The sequence below is a fragment of the Pinus tabuliformis genome, chromosome J (assembly GCF_031772625.1).
Source record: "Pinus tabuliformis cultivar Carrire ecotype Pingquan chromosome J, CPIR1, whole genome shotgun sequence".
Classification (NCBI taxonomy): Eukaryota; Viridiplantae; Streptophyta; class Pinopsida; order Pinales; family Pinaceae; genus Pinus; species Pinus tabuliformis.
Genome location: NC_142295.1, coordinates 856,517,091 through 856,541,086, shown reverse-complemented (window position 1 = coordinate 856,541,086; position 23,996 = coordinate 856,517,091). Strand labels below are relative to the sequence as shown.

The window sequence follows — 23,996 nt, the reverse complement described above, 5'->3', positions numbered from 1 at the left end:
CTTGTGTCCTCTTGTCTTGGCTTGTTTTATGTGATTTATGTTTATGTTCTATCTACATTTTACTATCATGCTAAATGTGATTGCTAATCTGGAATTGATATTGAGCTAATATGGAAAATTGAAGTAAACATGCTCTCAGCGTAGAACATACCTAAAATTAACATTTTGCCATTGTACTTGCTCTAAAAGGGTGAGAAAGAGAGCAAATATGGGCATATTTTGTCATTCAAACTCCCATTACCATAATGATATTCTTTCCTTCATATTTTGGCAAACCAATCATAAAATCCATTGAAACTTATTACCATCATTGGCTTGGTATGGCTAATGGTTGAAGGAGTCCTAGATCTTGATTGTGTCTCCCTTATTGTTTTGGCATACCATACATTCAACGACAAACTTTTGCACATCTACTTTAAGACCTTCCTTGAAAAAAAAAAATCTTGATTCTATGGTATGCTTTCAAGAACCATGAATGTCTAGAGAAGCATGTAATTCCAAAAGAAGCATCTATCTAAGTTGAGAATTATTATATAAGTATAAGAAATCTTAATACCACAGCAAATCATTCTTCCACATAATTCTTTCTACTACATCGAGATCCTCCTATAGTTTTTGAATAATCTTGCATACCTTCTCACCATGTCCCCATTCTATCCTTGCTTCCTTCGCCCAGTCAGATTCTGGAATGGAAATAGGACATGGCAAACCATTTGTGTCTTCCTCTTTTCTTGAGAGTGCATTTTCCACAATATTTTGCTTTTTATTTTTGTAGACAATTTTAAACCCATAATTGCATATTGTAACCCATTTTTGTTGCTCTCCTAAAGATAGCCTTTGTTCCAAGAAGTACTTCAAACTATCATGATTTGTTTTTACTTTGAAGTGTCTTCCTATTAGGTATGGATGCCATTTCTTAACTACATGTAGTATGACCAACATTTCTTTTTCATAAATGGGCCTAAGTTCGTTCTTTCCTTTAAGTCCACTACTTTTAAAGGCAAGGGGCCTTCCTTCTTGCATCAGAATTTCACCAATGCCATGGCCTAAGGCATCACGCTCCACAATGAAGGTTTTTGTGAAATAGCGTGTGTCTAGTACGGGAATTGTACACATAGCCTCTTTAAGTTCTTCAATAGCTTTGGTTGCTTCATTAGTCCAAGAAAATGCTTCCCACTTCAATAATTGTGTTAGAGGTGTTCCTATTTGACCATAATTCTAGACAACTTGAAGTAATATTCTGTCCATCCTAAGAATCCTTTGAGTTTCATCAAGGTCTTGGGGATTCATCATTCACTTTGGATCTGATATGCTAAAATTTACATAGACATCATACTTTAGAATATAGGCATACAAGATTGGATCAACAACACTATAGAGCATGCCGAGAGCATTACAAAATACATTTCTAGCCATTCATGGATATTGAACCTAATGAGAAAAACACCAAGAGAAAGGACAATGTTGGGCCTGCCATTACGAGATTTGCAACTCACATCCTCAAAATGCAATCCCTCATTTTCCAAACACAAAACTTGAAAAAAAAAAGTTTTCAAGTGATGAATGGAATGGATCTCAGCGCGGCCACAAACAATAGTAAAAGGACAATGAAAAGAATGTTTTTGAAATCACATTTTGAAAAAAATCAATAAAGACTGTTTAAATTTGCAAGCCCCTTGTTAAGATGTTATTGGTGGATGGGAAAAAGGTGGCCATGGATTACATTATTAGGCTATTGATCACACAAAGGAACAAATAAAGGCATCATACAACGATAGAGTTGCAAAGTGTAGGTCTATCTAGGAGGTCACTGATAACAGATGAACAATCAACTCCATCACCCTATACATGTAGCTAAGTATTCCTTGAACCCAAGGTATAATTATAGAGCCCAGTTAGGTTAAAATCAAACTCGGAAGGTCAAGTACAGATTGTAAAAGTGCTTAGAGTACATGGTTCCTGATGAGACTGAGCAGCTGGAAATACATCACCAGATCAATGCTTCCACTAGAGCCACAAGCACCTTTGGCGAAAACCTAGAAAAGATTGCAAGAAATGTGGACCAACCAAGTAAACAATTCTGAAGTTTGTTTAAATTCAATAGTTCAAACTTCAAATACTTGAATTTTGTGCCAAAGTCACAATCCAATTTGTTGAATGAACTTTTTCTTTGCAACACATTGGTGGGAGTCATTTGGTAGCCAATGTCCTCAATTGCAAAAATTTGCAATTCAATTCCTAGGTCAAACTTGCAGTGCTTCTAAGTTCTATGTGTGAGCACAATTGGTTTGTCATTAAGCGGATTCACACAAGAGAAACCCTTTGGAACAAAAAGGGTTAAATGGTCTCATCTTTGTGCAGTCCTACTTATAAGGTGCAACCAGCTCCTAAACAAAAGACCTAACAAAGATTACATTGTGTTGGGTGATCTGGATCCAACCTTAGAATCAGTAGAAGACTCTCACCCAACAGAGTTTGATCCTGATTATGATACTAATGAACTGGGGTGGATTGTTTTGGATTCAGATCCACAAGTAGTAGGCATAGCATCAGGCATGGCACAAGCAAACATTAGCCATGCACCTTGTGCTTCTACTAATACCAGTACTATAGTTGCAAATGTCTTTGGGAAGTCTGACAAGTCCGAAGACTCTGAGCTATAGAGGATGATCTTGTATCTCATGTTGAAGATCACATTTCTAGTAGTTGTGATGAGTTTGATGAGTAATCATGTTGATCAATGATATGTAGTGCACTGGTGTCTTGTAGCATCTTTTTTGGACTTTAGAGGCCATTTAGAGCATCTTTGATGATGTCTTTTGTTTCTCATATGTATCACATTCAGTGCCATTTCAATATATCATGGTTTGGAAATTTTAAATATTTATTTTTTTATTAAGTTTAAATATTTTATATAATTTTAGTAAACCAAGTCATAAAATTAAAACCTGTCCAATTCCAAGCCAATTCAGAGGTCGAATCTGAGTTTTAAAACATCAGATATTACAGGGAAGAGGGGAAGATCCCACAAGGCTTTCCTTGGAAAATAATAGATTCAATATCACAGGGCTTGGTTGCACTTGACATCGGCTTTACACTGCCATGCTTAACATCAAATTACATCGACAATTGCCTAAAGCCCTTACAATCCAGCTCTCTATATAATACATATCACACACTCAGGTTAGCCTGATTGCCACAAAATAAATTCAAGCCGTTTCTAAAGAGAGTTTAAAGCTTGCAAAGCAAGCTAATGACACTGTTGTTTAATAAGGCCTCTTTCTTGCATATGATGCATTGGTCCAATATCTTTCCTTGCAAGTCATGAAATAATGCCATCTCTGTGATATTCTTACAACTTATCATAGTATTTTTTAAGGCAGTTTTATAGATTAGTGGCAAATTTGTTTGACTTTTTCCAAGCATTGATTAGCATAACTGGACTAGTTGAGGAGACACTACACTCGTGAAAAATAGTCAAAGTACTCAGCAAAGGATGACCTTACTACCTTGAACTAAATAAGTTGAAGAAAAACATGCCAAAACAAGCAGGCCAGATATATTGCAGGCTCATTAAATTGGTCCCATTTCAGAAAACAATCCATAATAACTTACACTACACACCCCAATGCCAATCTAGCAAAGATATGCAACTCTGCCAATCTTTTGACTTATGATTCATGAAGTAGAAAAACAGGTATAATGAAACAGCATGAATTAATCTAATGTCATATAGTTAAGTAGCAGTAGAAAAGTATACGATTTCTCAATGAATACTACCAAGACAAATATAAACTAATTTAAAACACCAACTTGAAAACAAATCCAACGTTACAGATAAAGATGATTCTTAAGGAAAGTCACAAATTATTTCAGCTCAATTAACCTCTCCTGTTTGAACACAAAAATACAACATATACCCAGAATGCCCATTTGACAACTCACCTTTGATGATATGAGTGGTGTCTTGTTAATCTCAAAACATTCAGGAGGTAAATACCTGTAATGCATTAAATTTCAACAGCATTGAGCATACACGTAATAGAGAAATACATTATTAGCAAGTACTCTTACGTTTGCTATAACATAAGTTTAACTGAAACTCAAGTTGTGCTGAAACAAATTTGCATTCTAGAGCCCAACATGCCACTGGCAATACAAGAGCTTCAAAATAGGTGCCTAGATTGACTACAGATCATCTGCCATTACAGTTAAATAAAAAATTTATATATGAAAAAAAAATACTAATATTCACTCTTGACACAACTCTGTAATAACCATAGATATGCGATATTGACCATTGGAAAGGCACCTTAATAACCTTAGGTCTCTTAATACATAAACAAGTGCACAATAAAGCTATGAATCATATCAAATGGGGTTTAGCAATGTTACAAGTGCAACACAAAATAATTGACTTGTTAATAAGACCAACCCACCCCGGCCAAAAGATAGAAAGTAAAATAAAATAAAATACATGGGGAAAAAAATAAAATACACACACACACACATATATATAATTTATGAAACATATATCTGCACTATAACAAACAAATAAAATATAACTTCTCTGAAGCAACCATGCAACATGTGTAAAAGAGCATGTTGTGAGCAGTGAATCATCTAGGGTTTTATAACCTAACCACAATTATGATGCCAAAATCCTAACTAATGTGAAATTAATTACGATGGGTGTGAATTTGACACTAAAATAGTTTTATGTTTTACATAAATTGTAACAAATGTATATCAAGATATTTAACAAAAAACTTTAAATTAAATAGAAAAATCAATAAAATACAATAAACCAGATAATCACCAACAATGTCACATGCGTACCTATGCATCTTTCATGTTAACACCATTGTAATACCCAGGGTTTGGAAGTCTAAAGCCCTGTACACCTGTGGTTGACTATGTATTATGGGTATACTAGACCTATAATGGTCAGCCATGTCCAGTCCTTTTAGTTTACCATTCTCACTTCCTTTCATTCTGGATATGACTAGAGGATTTGAAGTGAAACTATTTGTACACATGGTTTAAAGGAACCATGGATTTTGTAGAGGTGGTCACACTATGTAGGGCCAATCCAAGACATGTCTCATGTGCACCTATGTATTTCCCACCTGGTCATGTTTTATCAAGTCTATGGCTATGGTACAGAATTATCAGAATTTCCACATGCCATTCCCACAATTCATGACATTCCATATTTTTTGCAGCACTACATGTATCCCAACATATGGGACCCCAGGGACCAAATTGCAACAATCACTTAAAATGATCATCTTGATGCATACTCGACATGTCACGATGAGTATAATTCAGCATGCAAAGAAGACATGAGCATAAGTACAAGTGATTCGAGCCTTCTCAAGATAAAGCGTGGAAATAAAATTAGTAAGGTGCCACATGTGGAACCAAAAGTTGATCAAACTTGTGTTAACTAGTGTGTTCAGTGATTTAAGGGGAACATTGTCCAAGTCAAGCTTAACAGTGAACTTATAAAAGCAGAATGATTTCACTCAAGCAAAATTGACTTTAGTCATGCAAAATCGTGGGCTGGTCAAACACAAATCAAGACACATGAGGTCAAAAGTGTTGGTCGTTGAGAGTTTTAAGGGGAGTGTTGGGTCCAATGTTGCTTGAAGCAAGAACAAACCGTAGAGGAAGCTTAACATGCCTGATCAACGATTTTGACTTGAGTGAAGGGTACATTTTTGCTAAGACCATAATCAAGAGTACCTATAGGGCTTGGTACTCTTGATTAAATGCCAATCACATACCCTCATACATGATATTATCTAATGAAATGACACAATCCCATTGATCCTGAAATCCTAAAAAGTGTTAAGTCTGCTGAATTTCGAATGGGATATGAAATTCTATTTTCTCCATATGAAGTCCGAGGAGGTTGGAATCACTCTCAAACATCCTTAGTTATTTCATGGTAATGTTAAAAATTTAGTTAAAAATGATGAAAATGAAAGATAAAGGAGAATGTCACTTTCACTTTAAGAATCTAACATTACTGTTAAGTTTAGGTATGTTCTATGCTTAGAGCAATTTATTTCAATTTTCATAGTTAGCTCAATATCTTTTCCAGATTAGCAATCACATCAGCATTAAAGTAAACTGCAGATAGAACATAAACATAAATCGCAAAAGACAAGCCAAGACAAGAGGACACAAGGTGTGGCACTAGCCAGGGACAAGGATACCCTTGATCAATTCTTCTTATGTGTTCTTCAATAGTTCAGCTGAGAGAGAGAGAGAGAGGGAGAGAGAGAGTACATTTACAACAGAAGTCAACACTTTGACTTATCTAGATAAGAGCATAGATCATCTCTAAGAAGATGATACATGAGATCAGTTGAAGACAAGCTACTTCAACTGATTCTCCATCGTGCTGCATCTCGTCATCATGCTGCACCCATTCACTGAGCTGCTCTTGTCACGGAAATGCAACCAGTCATGGTTGTACCCATTACGGTGCACTATGTTGCACCACTCACAGTTGTACCCATACATGTTGCTGTACACACTGCCTCCACTATGCTGCACCACTCACAGTTGTACCCATACATGTTGCTGTACATATTGCCTCCACTATGCAACAATTGTACCTATACATGTTGTTGTACATACTACTTCCACTGCAACAGTTGTACCTATACATGTTGTTGTACATAGTACATACTACTTTTGTCCCATAATATGTCCAGCATATCATACCCAAAAATGGCCCTGTTGTCACCTATAGCAACAGCAGTTAGGTGACCTTTCAGGACAGCAACCAACTGTAGTATTGATCCTAAACTAGGATCCAACACCCCTGCAAAACACTGTTGAACTGATATTTGTCTGCTTTGTGACAGCCCCAGTTAGGGCACATGTTGCAGCCCTAAACACTTATGATAGTCCACAAACCAACCCTCAAAGGTTTGCAACATTCCTAGTGAAGCCTCCTCTTTGTCCACGCTGCCTTCTGAGGGGCTAGTCCACCTTAACAGCCCTCTACGCAGCACTTTCTATGTGCTAAGTCCTGCGGCCTAGCACTGTCATGAGACAGTCGCTACACATGCCCAAACACACCTTCTTCTTCAGCGTTTTGTCCCTCTAGCTCTTCGGCCTTCACTACCCAGCAACTCGGCCCTTGAACAGCAACTCGAACTTGTCTTGATAGCCCTCAAACAGTCCTGGGACAGTCCGCAAATCAACCCAACAAACTGTCCTCTTCTTGATCCTCTCTTGCTGCAGCTAGGGCATCTTCATACCACCCTTAGGTAGGGCTTCCTCTAGCTACGGATTAGGGCCTTCCCTTTCCGGCGGATTAGGGCTCCCTTTAGCTGTGGATTAGGGCTCTAATAGTTGCGAATTAGGGCTCTCCTAGATGACCCTTCTTTGCGCTGCGTAGAAGGCATCTCCTCTAGACCTCCTCCTCCACCAAAAACCCAAAACAAGTGGAGAGTGAGATCACAAGAGATGAGTCTATATGACTTGAAGTCCTCCTTTATTTATACTAAAACATTAAGCACAAATGGGGTTTATTTGGTTGTTGGCCGACCTTGATGAATTGTCCCATAACACTAATAAATTCATATCTCCATGAATACTTATCAGAATCGGATGATCTTTAGATCAATCCTACACCTCTCGACGAGAGGAATCCAAGAAAAATATCAGCTGCCATAAATAAGATGACCCACATGGAGTTTGGCCCTAGTTGCCAATTTTAACAATTACCATTAGGGAGCATCTAGGAAGTGTCTAGGGAGCATCAAGGGGACACCTTGGGAGTGTTCAAAAAGCATAGCTCCTCATATAATAGTTCAAAAATTCCAAAAAAAAACCAACGGAATTGTGTGAGTGGTTTTTGGAATCATGGTGGAACTGTGGTTCATGCCTACAGAACCATGGTTCTGAACCATCACAGTTCCAAAATCCCATGAACCGCAAAAAAAGGGTGGAACAATCACTAGCGGATCCATCCAAGACGCAAATCCACCTCCTGACCTGCGGGGGACGATTCCTGCAACATTGGTTGGGTCAAAAGGAGTGAGAATTGTCCACCCTTCACCCAAGGAAGCAATCATTAATATTTTATTCCACCTGTGGGTCCCCTTCAATGGAACTTTCAACAATATAAAGTGAGTCAAGCCCCCTCAAAACCCAACTGTAACATTAAATGCAATGATGTCACATATGCGGGAGTAAATAAAGTAAGTTGTTTGGGCTAATCCAGCAACAGATGGTATTACAAAGTGGGGTTGTAGCATGCCCAACAAAGTCACAACCTCACCAAGTCATGAACTTTCCAGTAAAGCAAAAACTCAATAAAAGGTCAACCAAGCCACACATTGGCACAAATCTAGCCATGGGGCTTGTTCACCTCACTTCCGAAACAAGTATGGGCTTGACGAGTTACCTGTTTGGGAAAGGACTAACTGCAAGTATGTAACGTTGAATTATGAAGCAGATGTGGGGCCATTCCATGCCATTACTCATCAAGTTGCATGCCCATGCAAACCCAGCCATACCATTGATGTTGCACATGGGGTTAGACAATTTTCATGGGGTCGAGCCTACTCCAGCTAACACATGTGGGTTTTAATGCCAAAACATTGCCTTCATGAGTCAAATTAAACACTTTGTGGGCAAACATTTTGCAGAAAATTATATTTTAATGTAACCAACTTACTCTCCAAAGTTATTGTGGACAACAATTTTAAATAGTTATCTTTGGGATTGGAGAAAAATTAGTCATTACAAAATTTGTATATAAGGCCAAGTGCTCCTCCCATTTGGCTATTGAATTGTTGGGATAATGCCAATTTTTTTATTAACAATACTTTTTATTGTGCACACATCTTGTGAAGATTGTCAAAAGATTACTGGCCTTGCCCATTGAGGGGCAGCAAGCCACTTGGAAGGGTAGGTATAGGGCATCCTCATCTCTCATTTGCTTGTTAAAAGGTGTTGATTGATCCAATTTGCTAGACAAATCCTCTAGGGGATATCTTCAACATCAGAAAGATCCCACTCTTTACCACAACAAATCCAGTGATTGGAGACATCCCAGTAGAGGGGATCTCCCTCGATGAAATTGGAGGATCTCATAGCTGTTAGAAATCAGTACGAGCAGCTGATCCAATTCCAATCCCTTCAGCTGATTCAGATTGCAGAACTGACCTATGGAGTGTTGTGACCGCAACCAAGCACATAGAAAGGTATGAGAACAAACTTGAGGAAAAAATTTAACCAGCGACCATTTACTTAATCGTTTCTCTGCATTTTATTTCTATTTTATTAAAACAAAAAAAAAAAAAAAATATTTCATTAAATTAGTTTTGCAATTTTGTCTCTTTAGATTTATACTATTTTGGTCTACACTAAAATCGAGATCCATTAGGCCCAAGAAAGGTACGGCTTCTTTCATATGTGAAGGGATAACATTTTTAGTAAGGATTGGAGCTACCATTGAGGGTTTACAGCATTGTCAAAGCACCAACAGTGATATTCCAGTGAAACCCTCACTCAGGGATTTTCAAGTAGGTATTATTTGGTAACCATTAGTTAATCCAAAATGGAACCTATTTGTTATTCAATAAATTTATCGTCGATAAATGTCAATTCCAGCCGGATTTTATTTATAAGTTGTTTGCTGGAAATTTCTGGGTTTTGTACCCTAAGGGGATAGAACCCCTGCCCTTTGCAGGTAATTTCCAGATTGCTGGAAAATACATTTTCTGCAAGACAGTTGAAGTATTTGGGCTGTTATTAATTAGTATTGCTACCCAAATTTTCCCATCCATATATTACTTATTTAAGTAAAATTCTACTATTGTGGGTGGCTCAGATTAGCACTTGGCTTCTGTTTATTTCGGCATTTTTACATTGTCTTGCAGGTTGAAAAGCGTTGGACAGCACCTAGGAAATCATCACTCATGGGCATGAAACAAGAAAATTAATCATAATCCAATAGCCTCCATCAGTCCATCGATGGAACATGATGATAGATTTGGTTTTGGTCCAAGATTGTTTCAATTACCTTTCAGGATTCATTCAAATCTTGCACCTTCTATACAATAAACTCCCTCAAATCTTGAAAATTAAGGCCTTTAAATCCCAAAACACATGAAACCATAGCATCTAGCATAGCTTGATACTAAGGGGAGCGAGAAGCATTAAACGCTATACCTGCATCATACTAAAATCAGCCAACATAACAACAAAAAATTAGGATTTCCTCCTTCCATTAACGTTCAATAGTGTGCCAAAGATGCAAGTGTGGTGCGGCATACAAAAAAGTTATCCGACATTTTTCTCTTTGGATTGGATGTGGCATCTTAATCCTTTGCTTTTGCATGGATGAATCTAAATTAATTGTGGGCAGGGTGATTGGAGGATATTAGAAACCTAGGGTTTCAGTTTCCACTATGCTGTCCAAGTATCTCAGAAGTTTTCTTAATTTCCTCTTAAAGTTCCTTTTTTATCATTTCTCTCTGCCAGGATGGCTTCAACAATTGTTGCCATCTAATTACTACATCACTTGGGACCTTTTGGCAACCTCTAACTTCTCCAACAACATGCCCTAGGTGGCATTTCATACTCTGTAGTCAAACTCCCCGTCGCCTCCCTCCCCAAACCACCACCTCTTTGGTTCATTCGTCATATTGATTGCATTTTACTTTACCTCCACCAAATCCTTGCAATGGTTCCACGTAAGCCCCTCCCTTCTCAAAGCCAAGGAAATGACTCACATAATAAAAACAATCTGCCATAGATATAACGTTATCTTAATTTTGAAACAAGAATTCATCAAATTCAAGAAATAAGGATGAGGGGTTAAAATGCAAAAACTTATCCCTAAATGGAAACAAAGTTTTGCCCACAAACTACCTACAATCTTGTAGCAAATTATCCCCATCTCAACTCTAAGCTAACTCCAAATTCACTTGAGCAATCAGTGAATGCTACAACTCTAAATGCTCAACTGAAAATTGTGTGTGAAGAAGGGTACGAAATTTGTTTATAATGGTAGGATTAGGGTTTTAGGTGTATTTTTTTTTGCGGGGGGGGTGCGTGGGGTGTTTGCTTCCGTTTCTTTTTCCTTTCAGGTTGATTGGCATCATGGGTAGATGACCCAGTCAAAATTGTCAAAAAATGTTTTATCAATGGGACCCAATTTGGAGAATTGGGGTTTGAAAACTTTGGGGCTATTTTAAGGCATTAAAAGATGTTTTTTAGGGGTAAAAGTTTCCCTCTTAAGCATTGGGCCCCCTGATGCTATCCTACATTCAAAGATTTTCCAATGGTGCAAGAATTGTGTCAATCGGAGTTCTTATGCAAAAGTAATGCCTCCCAGAAGTTGACCTACTGTGTTTGACCACCATGGTTCAAGAGGATGCCACGCCAACCCCCATTACACATGCAAAAGAGGCGAGCTATGTTAGGACATGGAACAAGACTCTAGAAGCGTCAAAAGTGTAACTCTAGTTGAGAGATGAATGAGTCAAACTTGACCCCTTGTTGGCTATCAAGCTATGTTATAACTTGGCCACTAAGAGGAAAAGGGTTTCCATTCATTCCGATTATAACTTATTCCACAGTAGAGCAAAACAACTAGGACTGGGAGTGAGAGAGCATATACCAAAAGAAAGGGCAGTCAAGTAGTTCAAAATAGAAAGAGCACCATGAAGCTTCCAAGGAAGGGAAGAAGAAGTGGAAAGAAGGAAAGATAAGAAGATAGCAGTGATTGTCAATCAATGCAAGGATCCTAGCAATTATTGCAACATTCATGCCCACATAGAGGAGAAGTGTTGGAAATTGCATCCAAAGTTCAACCCTGAAGAATCGAAAGGACAGAAAGAAAAATAAAAATAAAAAAATGTATCATCATAATTTCAAGCAATGAAGTCGAAAGAAGCTCTAACGTCAATGCGAAGCTTGTTCATACCTTAGTACAAAAGTGAGTGAACCTAAGGTGGTGAACCTAAGTAGCCCTCATCATCAGAAAGAGAAGGAGATGACCAAGCTCTTCCGCATCAAGATACAAGTGACAAAGACCAAGACCTATGTTGTTTAACTCAAGTTCACAAGCTAATCTCATAGCAATGATTTGGTCAACAAACTTGAATTGGAGGTTGTGAAATTTCCATGATTGCAATAATTGGAATTTAATCTCCTAACTTATGTAGTTTATTTGTCTTCAGAAATTATTACAACAAATAGCAATTAATTCACTATTGTTATCTTCAAAAATAAAATTTAGGAACTGCGAAAAGTAATGCACATACACAATTTTGGACACCAATATTTTTTGGACAATAGCCCTTGGAAAAACCCCAATGTGGGGAAAACTAGTGCAACAGATGAGGGTTTATATTATTAATAAATCTTCAGTGATATGAGAAAACATCAATCAGCTTGTTTGATACTGGCAAAGCTCTAGCAAATAATAATCTCCACTAGCAAAAATAATCTGGAGACACAAAGCCTCCTCTGCAAATCAAATTGAACCCCTCCAACAAACTCGCACCTCCTCCTAGCACTCACACTGTTGCCTAGAAATGTGCATTGCCTGATCTAGAAAATATGTACAACCTCCAAGAAAATGTCCCTGCAAGTAAAACTGCCTCTAACACTTAGCTTGACCCACTTGCTCTGCCTCCAGGTAATAGATCCGAAACTGGCACACTAAAACAAGCTCCTTTGGCACTCGCTTTGTCTAACTGGCTACGCGCTCTAGTTGAATCAGTCTCTTCTTCTGCAAATAAAATCGACCTCCTTCCTACCTCTGGAAACTAAAAATCACTTTGGAAATCTCCTCTAGAAAACTCCTCCCAAATCTTTCTTGAAACCCTTACTTCCAATGTCCCCCTCTGCTTCAACTGTGCCCTTCCTAACTCTGTAACTAGGTAAGTCGAACTACTCGAGTATCTTTTGTGTCTTCTCCAAACCCCATCGACATGCTCTTATAATCTCTCGTTGAGCAACCGACAACCACAATCTAATCACAATCGATGGCTAAGTTCATCTTGACCCCAATCAAGTGACTTTTCCAAATGTCTTTAGAGCAAAATTGATTTTCCTCAATTATCTGATGTAATTAACCAGTTTTCCTAAGTTAGACTTAGGAAAATAATTAATAATTGGCTAATTAATCTAGTTGAGGTGTTTTCTGCGAAACCTTTTCTGGGTATTGGAGAAAATGTGCTCCTTAGCCTCTTAGACACCACAGAGACTAGAACACTTGTCCAATGCTACGAATAACTAACACTCCCTCTTAGCAACAGAGGTGATCTCCACTAGTCCCATCTTATCCCTGAAGAAGACAAACTTTGCCTTTCCCAAGGCCTTCGTGAGTATGTCTATAACCTGTTGATCTATGGGAACATTTTGTAGCCGAACTAATCCACAAATTGATCCATGTACAATGAACTAATCCACAAATTGATCCATGTATAGCGTGGTTGATCTTATAGATCCATATGGAGTCGACCACTGCCCTGTCCACTGGTCTAGGCACGACCTCCCATACATCGTTAATCATGATGGAGTTGTACTCCTCCACCATGGCATCCTACCACACTTGATGTTGTGCAGCCTCATCATAATTGGAAGGTTCCCTGTCAATGACCTTTGTCACCAACGCCTTACACCTCTTTAGCTTTCTACACTCTCTAGTGCTCGATCAAGGAGCCCCCACGAACTCTTGTGCATCTCTTAATTTCTAAAGCACCTCCATGTTCCTTCTTCCACTGGTGGTGGTTGGAGTTTGAAGCTCCTCATCCTGCCCTTGCTACTTCGTCTGCTGTGAACTCGCAAGACCTCATGTACCTGAGCTAGTGCTCGTACTGGTAATGATATTAGTGCCTTGTTGTCCCTGCGGCGACTACTCATCCATTGGAGCTTTTGCTGGCCTACTCTAACACTCGTTGGCAACTTGTGAGATCTCCTTAAGGCTTTCTCTTCCTGGACCTTCATGTCTTGTCTCACGATAATCCTCCTACTATCAAGTATGTAGATCCTCTATGCCTTGAACGTTTCATTGTAGCCAACATAATATCCCTTTTCTACAGTCTAATCCAGCTCGGTGTGTTTTTCCTCTGGCACATGACAGTATGCTATACTACCAAAGATCTTGATGTGCCCAAACACTGGCTTCATTCCTATGAAGACCTCTTTTGGTGTTATCTTCCCAAACAATCTGTGAGGAACCCTGCTCTATATATACATTGTCATGCTACATGCCTCTGCCCATAGAAACTTAGGCATATCACAGTCATATAACATCGCCTTTACTGCCCCAACAATTGTTCTATTCTTTTGCTCCACTACTCCATTCTAATGTGGACTGTAAGGACTTGTCCACTCCCTCCTGATGCCCTCCTTTGCACGGAACCCTGTGAATTCCTTATCTATATACTCGCCTCCATTGTCTATACAAAGCACCTTGATCCTTTTTCCTGTCATGTTCTCCACAAGAGCCTTAAACTCTAGCGACAGAACACTTTGTCCTTTGTCCTAAAAAGGTAGATCCAGGATTTCCTGGAGTAGTCACCAATGAAGGTCACAAAATACTCGTACCCTCTGAGAGATCTAGTGGACATTGGGCCACAAATGTCTAAGTGTACCAACTGCAACACACCATCTGCTCTACTATCACTCCTTACGAACATTGCCTTAGCAAACTTCCCAAGTACGTTTGCACATGTCATCATGTTCTGAGCTCAATTATCGAACTCCTGTTATAGTGTCCCTAAGCAACCTAAGTGCTCCATGGTGTAAGTGTCCCATCCTCTTATGCCACAACTCTCCCAAGTCTCTACCACTGCTACTGCTATTCCTAACCAATGCCTTTGGAGAATCGAACTACAGTCGATATAGCTTGTTTCTTCGAACCTCAATATGTTTGACCTTCTTCCAGCTATGGTGCATAAATAGCTTCTCATATATTGCTCTATAGCCACATATGTTTGCTCCTCCAATTTTAAAGAGGTTCATGTCAAGGAGTTTAGGAGGTCGTAATTTTGAAGATTTACTCTTTAAGAGCTTCTTAGCACTACTAAACATTTGATGAATTCATCAATTTCTTGATTGGACTATTGTTGTACTTAAGATATCTTTCCCAAATCTTTCGCAAGTGTGATTTCATATACCAAGTGTTTCATCACCATCAACGTTTTCTTCAACTAGGGCTTCTTTGTCATATATTGCTAGGGCTTTATCTATGCATTTAGGGTTTCATCATCTTCAACAATGCTTCATCGTCTTCATCACTGACATCAATGACATCTTTATCCAACACTCCTCCTGAGTGAAATCACTCCATAGGAAATCCTAATCTGGAAGCTTGTCTTGTCTAGAAATTACTTGGATGAACATATGCCATTCCATGGTAAACACATTAAGTGTTATATGCACTAGCTCACCATCACTCGGCTTCTCTCCAACTGTAGCTAGTTCATCTCTAACAGACTAAATTCTGGTGAGATAGGAAGTTACATCCTCACCCTTATGAATCTTGATGGTTCTCAACTTTTCTGAGGATAATTTTCCTATTTTCTGACAAATCTTGGTACAACTTGACGATGGCATCCCACATTTTCTTCACTATATTCTTCTTTGTGATATGTGGAACAATATGATCCCTAACTCCATCAAGAATCATCCTCTATCATTTGGCATTATCCATCCTATATTCATGTAATTGGATGGGATCTGCTGGTACAGCGATAGTTGTTGTAGCAAACTCCTTTAGACAGACTTCGTCTAATAAGAACAACATCCTGACCTTCTAGACTCCAAAGTTTGAGGCTCCATCCAACCAATCCTAATCTCTCAATCCTACTACGACCATCTCTGGAAAGTCTGCGAACTCAAACAAACTGGAGAAATCGGACTGAAGAAATTGATCTAGCTAAAAACCCCTGTGTGCTTCTCTCCCTGTGCCTTTCATTGATTTACCTCAACAAACCTTTTACGCCTAGATCTACTATGATACCATGTGAAATTTCCACGATTGCAATACCTATAATTTAAACTCCTAACTTATGTGGTTTATTTGTCTTCAGAAATTATTACAGTAAATAACGATTAATTCACTATTGCGGTGTTCATAAATAAAATTCAGGAATTGAGATAAATAATGCACACACGATTTTGGACACCAAGATTTTTGGACAATAGTTCCTAGAAAAACCCCAGTGTGGCGAAAACCAATGCAGAAGATGAGGGTTTACATTATTAATAAATATTCAGCGATATGAGAGTACATCAATTGTTAAAGATCTGAAAGTTCTATGCAGATACTTAAAAATGCTTTGCAAAAACTTGAAAGATCTACGCAGAAAACTAAATGTACATTGTAAAAATCTAAATGTACTTTGCTGAAAACTTAATGTATTTTGCAGAGCGTTGAATGTACTTTGCAAAAAATTGAATGTACTTTGCAGAAAGCTAAATGTTCTATGTTGTTACAATTACTTAGAATGAAGATTTCTTCTTCAAGACTTTTCAAATCAGCAATTGTAGATAGAACATAAACATAAGGAACATATGAAGACAACATAGCACAAATATGAGACATTGAGGTTTAGGTCCAATGACCAGGGAAAAACCCCTCAAGAGGGAAAACCCGAATGATTCTTCTTCTATTAGATTTCTTCAATTGTTCGGCAGAGTACAGAGAGAGAGAGAGAGAGAGAGAGAGAGAGAGAGAGAGAATGAGAATGAATAAAGTGACCAATGTCTGATCAACTTGCAGCTAAAGTGCTCTTGCTCTTTGCTTGAAAATCTCTTCCTTTTCTTGATCATATCTTGTCCTTCACACTTGTTCCAACTCTTTCCTTGTTCTTGCTCTCACACTTCTCTTGCACACACTCAACCCTTGCTCTCCTTCTTCACAATTCACATGTTACTTTCAACTCTCACTTGCTCTTGTTTAAATAGATGAGAAATGAGAGTTACAAAATGAATTCATACCTTGAGCCAACAATAGGAGAATCGAATTCCACAAGAGAGGAGTTACTTAAAGAGAAGTGTAACCCATCCCAAGAATAGAGAGAGAGTTACACTTAGACATGAGATAATAATTGGTGAAAGTTACAAATCGAATTGAGTGAGGGAGTTAAAAGTGCATTTAATGAGGAGGAGTTACACTTTTGCCATACATTGAATTAGTGAGGGACAGTTGCATTCTCTTAAGAGTGGAGTTATTATTTTATTCCAAGAGAGAGGTTCGATTTTCCAAGAGATTCTCAATTTAATTGATTTATTTCATGAGACTATTGAACGTTCATTTTTTTTAATTAATCCATTAAAGGTGAATGACTTTAGACTATTTTATAAATAATAGCAATAATAATACTAGTAAGGATAAAATATTAATAATTGACTTGTATATTCATGATTGATTTGATTTTAAAGTCGATTCCATATGTCGAGATCATCCTTGATCATTTAGACATGACTTTCTATTTTTGGAAAGTCACTTCCAAATTGAGATGGGACTTACTATTTTTGGAAAACCATATTAGAATTATCAGAAATGAAATTTTATTATAGGTGGTTTAAAAAAAACTGAAAGATATGATTTCTTCTAGGAGAAATTTATCCTTGAGCTGTCAAATTTTAACATCAAATAGCTTATCTGATATTGGCAAAGCTTTGGCAAATAATAATCTCCACTAGCAAAAATAATCTATAGACACAAAGTCTCCTATGTAAATCAAATCAGCCTCCATCAACAAACACGCAACTCATCCTAGCACTCGCACTGCTACCCAGAAACACACACTACTTGCTCTAGAAAATTTGCACAGCCTCTAGGAAAATGTCCCTTCAAGTAAAACTGCCACCAACACTTAGCTTGACCCACTCTCTCTGCATCCAAGTAATAGAATCGGCGTTGGCACACTAAAACGAGCTCCTCTGCCACTCGCATTATCTAACTGGATACTCACACTAGCTGAATCAGTCTCTTCTTCTGCAGATAAAATTGACCCCCTTCCTACCTCTGGAAACAGGGAATCATTGTGGAAATTTCCTCCAGAAATCTCCTCCCAAATCTTTGTTGAAACCTTTGTTGATGTCTCCCTCTGCTTCAACCGTGCCATTGCTAACTCTGCAAATAGGTAAGGCGAACTACTCAAGTGTCTTTTGTGTCTTCTCCAAACCCCTTTGACTTACTCTTATAATCTCTTGTTGAGCAACCAATGACCATGATATAATCACAATCGATAGCTAAGATCATCTTAACCCCATCAAGTGACTTTTTTGGAAGTCTCTAAAGCAAAGTTGATTTTCCTCAATTAATCTAATTTAATTAACCAGTTTTCCTAAGTTAGACTTAGGAAAATAATTAATAATTGGCTAATTAATCTAATTGAGGTGTTTTCTCAAAAAGCCTTTTTCTAGGTATGGAGAAAATGTGTTCCTTAGCTTCTCAAAAACCATAGAGACTAGAACGCATGTCTGATGCTACCAAAAACTAACAGAGGTGTGAGATCATCCTACCCCATATACATTGGGATGGGTACATAAAATGTGGAAATTAAGGTAACAAAACAATGTAGGGTAAAATTTGTAATTAGTGGTGATTTTATTGATCAAGTAGAATTGGATTTAATTCCATTTGATATATGTGGCGTTGTGTTTGGAAGTTCTTACATGTATATGTGAGATGAAATCATCATGTGGAGAACCACCCAATATTGTCTCATCAAGGATGGGAAACCATTCATCATCATCATGCACAAAGGCAAGTCTGAGTTTTCTTTGGTAAGTTCCAACCAAGCAAAGAAATTGATTAGTTCTAACAAGGAATGTGTATTATTGTTTTTAAAAGAAAAACAATCTAGTGAGGATTCAACAAGGGCAAAGGCATCCCTAGAGGCATGTACTAAATAATAGAACTAGCAATTGGAAGGGTTACGACAAACATACAAGGGAGTGTTCCAAGATCCTAAAGGATTACCACCCAAGAGGGAAGAGAAAAGTTGAGCATGAAATCCAATATTGCCGAACTCTACAATGCCAAATAATTAGTTGTACAAATAGCCTGTTCTGGAAGCAAGTGATGTGAAGCAGTAACTGCTAGAGCAGGGTGTGATTCGACCAAGTACCTAACCTAGTGGGTCACCCATCATAATAGTACCAAAGAAGGATAGGCCTTGGTGAATGTTCATTGATTACAAAGCGTTAAACAAGATTACGCTCAAGAAAAGGTATCCCTTGCCCAAGATTGATGATTTGTTGGATTAGTTGCAACAAGAAAAATATTTCAATAAGTTGGATTTAAAATTGGAGTATCACTAGAATCAAGTCAAAGAGGAAAAACCTAGAAGACTGCTTTCAAAACCAAACAAGGTTTATATGATCGGTTAGTCATGCCATTTAGTCTATGCAATGCCCCATCTACGTTCATGAAAATAATGAATGATGTACTACACCTTTATCTAGATTTATTTGTTATTGTTTGTTTGGATGACATGTTGGTTTACAATGCTACATAGGAGGAACAAATCTCACACTTGACACAGCTGCTAGAGATAGTGAAAAAGCACCAACTACTAGCAAAACTCAATAAATGTGAGTTTGCACAGCAGTCATTGGTGTATTTTGGCTATGGTTCATAGAGGGGAGCTCAAGATAGATCTTATAAATATGGAGGCCATCATGAAGTGGTTGGTGCCTACAAATGTCTCGAGGGTTAGGAGTTTACTTGAAGTAGCATAGTACCCGAGGAAATTCATAGCTTCGTTTTACCAAGCACCAATTCTCGCATTACCAAACTTGTAAAAGCCCTTCGAAGTGGAGAAGATGCGACTAGGTATGCCATGGAACTGGTCTTGATGCAAGGAGGAAGGCCTGTATGCTATCTTTCTAAAGTATTTCATGGGGAACTTCTCAACTACCCTACCTACAACAAGGAGCTCTATGCCCTGGCACAAACATATCTAATTTATATATATATATATATATAATATAATATATATATATAAAATAATATATAACGTGTCCTGTTCCGGGGGGTCAGCGTGTCCCAAATCCGACACCACGAATCCCGAATCCTACGTGTCCCGAATCCCCGTGTCAGGTGACTTAGCAGATACCCGAACAATGTTGACAGAGAATACAGTTTTTCAAAAGAGGCCTGGAACTACAAGACAGGGGCAAGATGACCTTTGGAAAATCAGGTTGAAAAGACAACCTCTAGGCAAGGCTAAATGGGGTTCTCCAGGGAGAAGCTAGAGAAAAAAATTATTCACCTCATTCAACAACAAGTTTGAGGAATGTTTCCCAAGAAAAGTGGGTAACCCATAGGAGAAAATATTTCCTCCTCAATCAATAATCATCCATCCAACAACCCTATGATGGTCTTAGGATAGCATTATGCCAGAGTTCTCCACCTATTCTTTTGATTAATGCTCTCTCCCATCTAGAATTCCTCTTGAAGGAAGGTGGGTCATTTCTCAACAGGTGCTCTCACCATTTTTGCAATCACGTTCTTTCATTTAATGTTGTGGGTATATTAATATAAATCACGGGTCAAAGTGGATGATTGACCACCCTTGATTGCATCCTTGTTCCCACACTTAACTTGGGAGATTAGCCTTTGAACCTAGTCCAATGGGGCCTCCTGTAAGGCCTTATGATTTAAGAGGGGCATTAATACATGGCATTGATTGATATAGCATGTCCAATGTAAACCATACTAAACACCTTCCATCATTTCCTATTATTATCTCCATTCTTACGAATGATTGCCATTGGACATTGGGATTGGCACCCTATATCCACATCCTTGAGTTAGGACCTAGAAACTTCACTGTGAAGGTTGGTGCAGCTGAAAAAACAATAAAATCATATAACGCTTGTTACCGCTCAATCTAGTAGGGGTCCTAGGAGGGGTTCCGAAGGGGTGACTACTAGACCAAGTGGCAACAATGAGACAAAGACCCACTATCACTAAGACTCGGATGATAGAGCTTACTTGTTTAAGAAGCAAGGTGTAGGGCTCTCCAAGAAAGGCCTTTAGAGGAAGCCTAGACCTAGAAATGTGGGATGCCCTAGACCTAAGATCCTCAAGGAAAAAAAAGGTTTTTAAGTGCTCTTGTGAAATAGGAATGATTAAGGTGCAGGACCACAAAGAAGCCCAAGTGGACCCAAGCAAGGGCTAGGGTTTCAGGTGAAACTTCAAACAATGACCTAGACTAGGCAAGGGAGGAGAAAAGAGTCAACGAAATTGAGTTTTACTTGAGTTTTCAATACAATGACTCTTGATGAAGCCACTAACCAAGGAAACCTAGGGTCAAGAGCGAAATTGGAGCTAGGGCTTGGGATATTTCGAAATCTAGCCACAGGAAATTCTTCAAAATTTGTGAGGGCCTAGAGGAAACCCCAGCACAGTTGTGTCCCAACTTGCTCTTGGATTGGATGGCTATAATGGATTTTATTTGATGCCCTAGGAGGCCTCTAGGGTTAGGGCTTAGGAAAAGAGAAAAGGAGGTGAAAAGATATTCTTTAAGGTGATCACCAAGGATAGGATCAATGCCTAGCCTATTGGGAGAATGGAGTCAATGTGCTTTCAACTTTTGGAGTTTTTTTACCCAATCAAGGAGTCCTTTAGCAACTTCGCATGGCCCTAAAGGCAGCAACTAGGTTACCAAAGGAATTTATACTTCTTGTTGTAGCAATTTGATGACTTCTCAAGGCAATTATGGAGATAATGTACCCCTAGGAACATTCATTCACTATACCCAAACATGTAACATATGCAATTCCCTCACAAGATCAATATTTGACTAATTCACATTAAATTAGGGAAAAATTTCAGATTTCATGAGCGAAAATTCCATACATTATACATGTATACAATAAAGAGAGAAATAGATCATAAAAAACACTTTCAAGTATAGCAAGTATATCCAACCATCAAATTGAGACAAAATCGAAGCTCCAAGACCAAGAAAATATTCCCAAATATCAAAATGCATTAATGATTTTTCAATTCATCACAAATCCAAGAGATGATCAAGAATAGAATGATCCTCTCATCAATATATATGATCCTCTAAGGGATTCGATTTTCCTAATTAGGCTTAATGATGCCCCTAATAATAAAATAATGTACAAAATAACATCCTTCGATGACAAGCCCAGCAAATAGCTCCATAATATGAAAAATAAGCCTCTCAAGAGGGTTGAAATGATAGATAAGTAGCTCGGAGGGCCATTGAAAGGCCTAGCGAAGTCCAACATGTGCCAAAATGAATCGAAGGGACCCAAAAATAGTGATGAAGGGGATGGCCCCTTGATCTCCAAGCAAATGACCAGTGGTGCTCCCAAGTGGCTTTGGGGCACAAAAACATCCTCCTAGTTCTCCAAGTGAATCAAACAAGTCGGTACTCCATTTGTAAGGGCTAGAACAATGATGCAAGCCCTCCCTTTGTCTCCCATGGTGAGACACAACCCCATCTGGGCCCTGGAGCAACTGCCAAGTGTGTGGTGCAAGTGTGTAGCTGGTTGGGCAAAGTGGTCCAGGTGCATCATCGTCATCAAATAGGTGGAACATTAGCAAGCAATGGATGGCACTTGAGAATCCATGGCATGGCTATCTGCCCTCTACTATAGTGGTCCATGGCTCTCAACGCACGCCCTACAAATGCCAATATTACCCTCTGGAGGGCTTAGACCCCGTATAGGGACACCAAACTCCAAGATGAAAACTCGCCTGCAATCCTATAGAAGATCCAATGTGTCTCCTCACCTTTTAGTATAACAAATCATTAGAGTAATCGAGTAAATGAGCTTACAAACCATGGAACCAAGTGGACACTTCAACGTGGCATGCCCTTCCATAATGGGCTTTAGAGTATACAAGTGTCTCCAAGTTCAAGAAGGAGGTTAATCAAGGAACCTATTAGGTGGTTTCAACATCTAAGGGAGTGACAAGTCGATGGTACATCCCTCAAGTGTCAAGTGTCATGTGATATAATGATGGAATGAAGTGGGGCATCAAGGGAAGGCTCCAAGCCACATGACACTCCACAAGAATATCTATGATGAGGGAAGCCCACAGTTGGGTGAATGAATGTAGGAGGGAGCAAGCGTGGTACATGACTTACCCTGCCCTTTAATTTTCCACATGTCTTCATATGCCTTTTGCCTTTTATTGACTTTTCTTTTAATATTGCTCAGACTCTAGGGGATGAGACCATAATGTGTAAGATATAGCAGTGAATATACCCTTAAGGTTGGGCAATTCATTGCCCACCAGAGGTTGGGAAAATCATGGGTTCCTTAATGATGCAGGGGGTCAAGATAAGGGGGTGGGGGGGGCTAGGAACCAAGGTGATGGCCATGATGATAGGGGTAGAGCTCATGTTGGCTTTTGCCCACGTGCTAAATTTGTATGTCTCGGCCATCTTTTGCATTTTATGGTATATTACCTGTTGAGAGTGGCCAAATTAAGCTTCTTACTTTTCTTTTTATAGCTGCATCAACCTCCGGGCATCATTCTAGGCCTAACCCAAAGTGTGGACAAGGGGAGGGGGAGGCTAACTCCTTGTGGGCTCAATGGACAAATGTGGACCCGAATAGGAAATATGTGAAAAGAGGTTATAACGCGCAGACGAGAGAGATGTATGTGGAGTCGGGAAGCGGGACCACGCAACCAAAATCGGGATTTCCCATGTAATGCCACTCCTAAATCTAGTATTCAATAAAGAAGATCCCACGGAACTAGGATACAAGGTTAACCACCAAATTCGACAAGGGGACAAGCATACAAACCAAGCTCGTTCCTTCCGCCGAATCGCCCTACTAGTCCATGCCCAGAATAAGTAACCAAAAGTACCCAACTACATAATGAAATCCATACCTTCGAGGTTGGAAGGCCCACGATCATAACAGATGGGCAAGGGCACATAAATGGCTAGCTCAGGGGGCGGAGATTGTGGCACATCGAGCTATTTGGTGGCTAC

At 38.8% G+C, this 23,996-nt stretch overlaps 1 protein-coding gene across 6 annotated transcripts in view; it reads right to left on the bottom strand.

The window, feature by feature from the left end:
• TSL (Protein kinase superfamily protein) overlaps window positions 1–23,996 on the bottom strand; it is a 334,646-nt gene that overhangs the window by 36,992 nt on the left and 273,658 nt on the right. For all 6 annotated transcript variants that reach the window (XM_089378607.1, XM_089378609.1, XM_089378608.1 and 3 more), the window contains one exon: window positions 3,946–4,000. In XM_089378607.1, the coding sequence (XP_089234733.1) occupies window positions 3,946–4,000 (55 nt within the window). The remainder of the gene's footprint in view (window positions 1–3,945; window positions 4,001–23,996) is intronic.